The sequence below is a fragment of the Humulus lupulus genome, chromosome 8, assembly GCF_963169125.1.
Source record: "Humulus lupulus chromosome 8, drHumLupu1.1, whole genome shotgun sequence".
Lineage (NCBI taxonomy): Eukaryota > Viridiplantae > Streptophyta > Magnoliopsida > Rosales > Cannabaceae > Humulus > Humulus lupulus.
Window position 1 is genome coordinate 36,685,921 of NC_084800.1, and position 6,609 is coordinate 36,692,529.

The 6,609-nt window shown below is 31.1% G+C and overlaps 1 protein-coding gene across 1 annotated transcript; it reads right to left on the reverse strand.

The window, feature by feature from the left end:
• Positions 1–3,757: 3,757 nt before the first annotated feature.
• Positions 3,758–6,345, reverse strand: LOC133795268 (uncharacterized). Its single transcript, XM_062232723.1, has 4 exons — positions 5,300–6,345; positions 4,448–5,192; positions 4,070–4,369; positions 3,758–3,817 (listed from the first exon to the last, which is right to left on the reverse strand). The coding sequence occupies exons 1-4, from the start codon at positions 6,343–6,345 to the stop codon at positions 3,758–3,760; spliced, it is 2,151 nt and encodes a 716-aa protein (XP_062088707.1).
• Between the last annotated feature and the right edge of the window lie 264 nt (positions 6,346–6,609).

Below are 6,609 nucleotides of genomic sequence, written 5' to 3' on the forward strand. Positions count from 1 at the left end.
AAGCTTTAACTTTAAACCCCTAAACTTTAAAATTAAACCTCTTATTTAAAACTTTAAACCCCAGACCATAGGGCATCAAATTTTGAACACATGGCTAAATGGAATCAAATTTTGAACCATAATTTATAATTTTTTATCCATTAAGCTATATCTATATTCCAAGTCTCTTTAAACCACTAAGCTTTAAATTTAAAACACTAAACTTTAAAATTAAACCTCTTTAATCGCGATTTTAAAAAAATTATCCATTAAGCTCTATTTATAATCCAAGTCTATTTAAACCACTAAGCTTTAATTTTAAACCATTTTGCTTTAAACTTAAACCACTTACCTAAGAATGTAAACCTCAAACCAAATGGCATCAAATATTGAACAACTAGGGTAAATGGTATCTAATTTTGATCTCAAAATTAAAAGTTTTATCCATTAAGCTATTTTTATAATCCAAGTGTCTTTAAACAACTAAGTTTTAAATTTAAACCGTTAAGCTTTAAATTTAAACCCCTTACCTAAGAATTTAAACCCCTAAGTTTTAAATTTAAACCACTAAGCTTTAAATGTAAACCACTTTCCTAAAACTTTAAACCACAATGCAAATGTCTTCAAAATTTGAACCACATGGCTAAATGGAATTAAATTTTGAACCACAAGGCTAAATGGTATAAAATTTTTATCCATTAAGCTCTATTTATAATCCAACTCTATTTAACAAACTATGTTTTAAATTTAAACCTCTAAGCTTAAAATTTAAACCCCTATGTTTTAAATTTAATCCTTTAGGCTTAAATCATAATAATTATAATCTAATTAACAATTTCACTCAAAGTTTAAATCCATAGCCTTTAAATTTAAGTAAATAGGCTTATATTTTAATCAAAGTTTCATTATTTGTCAAAATTTAGAGCTCATGTTCTGATTGCCAATGAAAAAAAAAATTGTATTAATAGAAGTTATATGCTCTGTGCGCCGCGGCCCTAATAAACTAGTGCCGCGGCGCGCAGAGAAAACAAGATCAAATATGTCTTTTTTCCCTGGGCGCCGCGGCTCTGATGTTTCATAGTATTTGTGAGCCGCGGCGCAACCCCAAGCTTAAAACCACAATATTTTCAATTTAAACCTCTAAGTTTTAAATTTAAACCCCTAACTTTTAAAGTTAAACCACCTTCTTAAAATTTTAAACCACAATATAAATGGCATCAAATTTTGATCCCTAATGCCAAATGGCATCACAGATTTTGATCCACAAGGCTAATTGACATCAAATTTAAACCAAATTTTTAAAATTTTAATCCATTAAGTTCTATTTATAATCCAAGTCCCTTAAAACCCCTAATTATTAAACTTAAACCGTTAGTCTTTAAATTGAAGCCACTTGCTTAAGAATTTAAGCCACAAACCAAATGGAATAAAATGTTGAACCCCTAGGCTAAATGACATCAAATTTTCAACCACATACATAAATGCCATAAACTTTTGAACCAAAATTTATGAATTTTTATCACTTCAGCTCTATTTATAATCCAAGTCTCTTTAAACCACAATATTTTAAATTTAAACCCCTAAGCATTAAATTTAAACCCCTGAGCTTTAAATTTAAACCACTTGCTTAAAATGTTAAACCACAATATAAATAGCATCAAATTTTGAACCACAATTCCAAATGGCATCACGGATTTTGATCCACAAGGCTAATTGGCATCAAATTTAAACCAAAATTTATAAATTTTAATCCATTAAGTTCTATTTATAATCCAATTCTCTTTAAACAACAATGTTTTTAATTTAAAACCCTAAGCTTTAAATTTGAACATCTTTTCTAAAAATTTAAACTACAATCCAAATCGAATCAAATAATGAACCCCAACGCTAAATGACATCAAATTTAAACCACAATCTATAAATTGTTATCAAATAAGCTCTTTTCATAATCCAAGTCTTTCTTAAACCTCAATGTTCTACATTTAAACCCATAAGCTTTAAGTTTAAACCACTTGACAAAAAGTGTTGAACCCCACCGCTAAATGGCATCAAATTCAAGGCTAAATGACATCAAATTTAATCCAAGATTTCTAATTTGTTATCAATTAAGCTCCTTTTGTAATCCAAGTATCTTTTTAACCCCAATGTTTTTCATTTAAACCCCTAAGCTTTAAGTTTAAACCACTTTGCCTAAAAATGTTGAAGCACAAGGCTAAATGGCTTTAAATTTTGAACCATAATTTATTAAAAAAAAAAAAATCCATTAAGCTCTAATTATAATTCAAGTGTATTTTAAACCACAATGTCTTAAATTTAAACCAGTAAGCTTTAAATTGAAACCCCTAAGCTTTAAATTTAAACCACATGCTTAAAATTTTAAACCGCAAGCCTTAAATGACTTAAACTACGAACCATTAATCTTAAATAGCAATTAAAATTTAATCCACATGGTTTAAGTTTTAATCCTTTAGGCTTAAATCATAATAATTATAATCTAATTAACCATTTCATTCAAAGTTTAAATCCTTAGCCTTTAAATTTAAGTAAATAGGCTTAAATTTTAATCCAAGTTTCATTATTTGTCAAAATTTAGAGCTCATGTTCTGATTGGCAATGGAAAAAAAAAAATTATATTAATAGAAGTTACATGCTCTTTGCGCCGCGGCCCTATTTAAATGGTGCCGCGGCGCGCAGAGAAAACATGATCCAATCTGCCTTTTTTCCCTGGGCGCCGCGGCCTTATTGTTTCGCAGTGTCTGTGCGCCGCGGCGCAACCCCAAGCTTAAAGCCACAATATTTTCAATTTAAACCTCTAAGTTTTAAATTTAAACCCCTAAGCTTTAAATTTAAGCCACTTGTTTAAAATTTTAAACCACATTATAAATGGCATCAAATTTTGATCCCTAATGCCAAATGGCATCATGGACTTTGATCCACAAGGCTAATTGGCATCAAATTTAAACCAAAATTTATAAATTTTAATCCATTAAGTTCTATTTATAATCCAAGTCTCTTAAAACCCCTAATTATTAAACTTAAACCGTTAATCTTTAAATTGAAGCCACTTGCTTAAGAATTTAAGCCACAAACCAAATGGAATAAAATGTTGAACCCCTAGGCTAAATGACATCAACTTTTGAACCAAAATTTATGTATTTTTATCCATAAATTTTTTGTTTCATTCTGAGCGCCGCGGCTCTAATGTCTGAAGGTTCTGTGCGCCGCGGCGGGTAAAATGGCACTTGCCTAAACACTTTATAATCCAAGTATCTTTAAACAACAAAGTTTTAAATTTAAACTGTTAAGCTTTAAATATAAACTACTTGCCTAAGAATTTAAACCACTAAGCTTTAAATTTAAACCACTTTCATAAAACTTTAAACCACAATGCAAATGGCTTCAAATTTTGAACCACATGGCTAAATTGAATCAAATTTTGAACCACAAGGCTAAATGGTATCAAATTTTTATCCATTAAGCTCTATTTATAATCCAACTTTATTTAACCAACTATGTTTTAAATTTAAACCCCTAAGCTTAAAATTTAAACCCCTATGTTTTAAATTTAAACACCTTGCCTAGAAATTTAAACCGCAAGCCTTAAATAAATAAGATTAACTGATAAATTTGTCATAATTTAAAGATGATAATCTATCATCTTTTATAACCTTTTTCTATCAAATTCATCTCTCACTAATATCAATTCCTATTTTTCATAAATTAAATAGATAATAATATAATAAAAAACAAATGTACTTTAATAAATGTATAAACATTCTTATCCACAAGTCCACAACGCAACAAATATGTATAACATTGCATCTTTATAGTCTTTAGACTGCAACAGATAACAACAGTTTATGCTTTCATGCATAATGCACTGTTCTCAAGGACAATAATCAATCTCAATGATCATGATATGCATGCAATTCACAACTCAATGTTATCCTTATTTTAGAATTGGTTGGCTTTTACAATTCTTTCTATTATGCCCCAATATTCCGCAATTTCCACACTTGACTGTTCGAACATGCTTGGGAAATTCTCCTGTTGATGGAAATCTTTTTTTCTTGGGACGTCCTTGTTTTACTTTGAATTTTGGAGCTTTCATGCTATCTCCTATAATTTTATCTGGGACACTCCAATCATCTTTATCTGGAAGAGGATTAATTGATCCTGCATATGTCTCTTTCAAAACAGAATTTTTATACCAATTTGAGCAAAATTTGTACTTGTCCAAGTACTTGCTTTCAATTGTTGCAATAGCATGTGCACATGGAATTCCCTCTAGTTGAAATTCATTACATGTGCACATATGTTGTTCCAAGTCGACAACAAACACTCGATCACCATATGTGACACTAGATTTCATTGCATCAATTGCATCTACCTGTGAAACAATACAATTATTAAGCAATAAATTTAAAATCCTAACAAAAAGAAAATAAATGTAACTTTAATAACATACCTTCATTCGAAATGCCACATCAAGTTTGATTTCCATTTCATCATTTGCCCATTTTGTCACCTCAACAAATTGGTTAATTGCTGCTTCTTTTCTTGTTGAAAACCATCTTTGAAGCATCTCTCTTATAGCTTCTATTAACGACGTTATAGGCAATTCTCTCGCATGCACAATTGCTGCATTTATAGATTCAGCAATGTTACTTGTAAGAATGTTATACCTCTTCGTTGGAAAGAATGGCCGAGCCCATTTTTCTGGTTTTGCTTCCAAAAGATAAGTAGTCATTTCAGGGCTAATTTTCTGTAATTCAGCCATGGCAGAATAATATTCTTGAGCTGAGTACGCTCTTGAAGCAGTTTCAAATATGGCATGCACATGTAATCCCCTAAACTTAGTCCTTAGATTTTGCTTCAAATGATAAAGACAAACTCCATGATATACACTAGGATACACTTGTTCAACTGCATTTTTTATGCTTTTATGCCTGTCAGATACTATGCATAAGTTTTCTCGTTCTCCTATTGCTTCTTTTAGTCTTGTAAAGAACCATATCCATGCATTGTCATTTTCTGAATCCCCAATTCCAAAGGCGAGAGGAAAAATTTGATTGTTTCCATCTTTAACACAAGCTGCATACAGTGTACCTCCACATTTCGTCTTTGAAAATGTTCCATCTACCACTATAACTGGTCTACATTGCTTCCATCCATCTAATGAAGCCCCAAAAGCAATAAACATGTATTTAAACCTGTAAAATTTAATTAAAAAAACAACCAATTCCTAGAGATGTAAGATATGGATTGTAATCAGTAAAGCCTTTAATATAGGAATGCGAATCATAAATATTATTCATACCTGTTTTCTTCATCTTTACATACTCGTGTGATAGTTCCTGGGTTGGCCAACTGTAACATATACAAATATGAAGGCAACAATGCATAACTTTCCTCATTTGACCCTCTAACATCATCAGCTGCAAGTGTTTTTGCTCTCCAAGCTTTATTGTATGTTACACCTACCCCATGTTCATCTCTCATGTCTCTTATTATTTGCCTTGGTCGATAGGTTGATCCTGGGTCACGAAACTTCTCTTTGAAGTAACTACTGATGACTTTTGCACTTGCTTGTCTATTTTCAAAATTTCTGTGATTTAAGGAGCATGTGTGGTGTTTATGGTATTTGATAACTCGAAAGTAGTCTGATACTTTTGAGCTTCTTGCACGTACATACCAGCCACAATTCTCATCTATGCATTTTGCCCAAAATGCTTCTGAACATGATTTTTGAATTCTGTACTGAAAGTGTTTCTTGATGGCTATTTTCGCAAGTGTATGTTTTAGATCAGTCTTATTCTTGAAAACATAATTGAGTCTTATGTCTTCAATCTCCATATTCGGCAACACATGGAGAGGTGATTGAGCTTCTTGCCCGTGTTCTGTAAATTTGTTGGATTCTTGTGTTGAGGCGCTCTTCATCTTGCTAGTGCTTGCAGTATTTGTATTGGGGTCTGTGAGAGTCAAACTTTGACTTGTTGCATTGCTTGCTAAAGCAGATGGAATGCTAGCTTCTCTTGGCAAAGAAATGGTTTGATTTCTCTGTTCTACTTCAACGATGAGAGGACATTTTTTCAACTCTTCCACAGTCTTGTTCAAGTTTAGATAAACTTGTAAATTCTCATCACTTTCTATCTTCATTCCTTTGCTTGTATCCATATTTGCATCAAAAATCAAATTTGTTGAAATCAATCTTTCATTCAATCTGAGCTCTTTGTATATCTTGTATACCAATTCCTCATACTTGATATCCTTTTCCACCATCAATATTTTCACTTCATGATCAATGTATTTGTTGTTTGCATTCCATCTTCCGTTAAAAACTACAAATAACATTATCTTATCCATTCCCTGCAATAAAAAATAACACAACCATGAGAGCTTATTGCTTTATCTTGGATAGAAATTAAAAAAAAAAAAATCAATTCAATATACTTTTTCCCTTAACTTCACTCATCTCAAGGCAAACACAATTTTTGCAAAACTAAGTGTCAATAATATTTGTGACTCAATAAGAAGAATCAAAGTAATGCAAAAGATGTTTTATCGTGAAGATGAAGATAATAATGTTATTTTACAACAAAATTTAAACCTCAAACATTCAATGGCTAA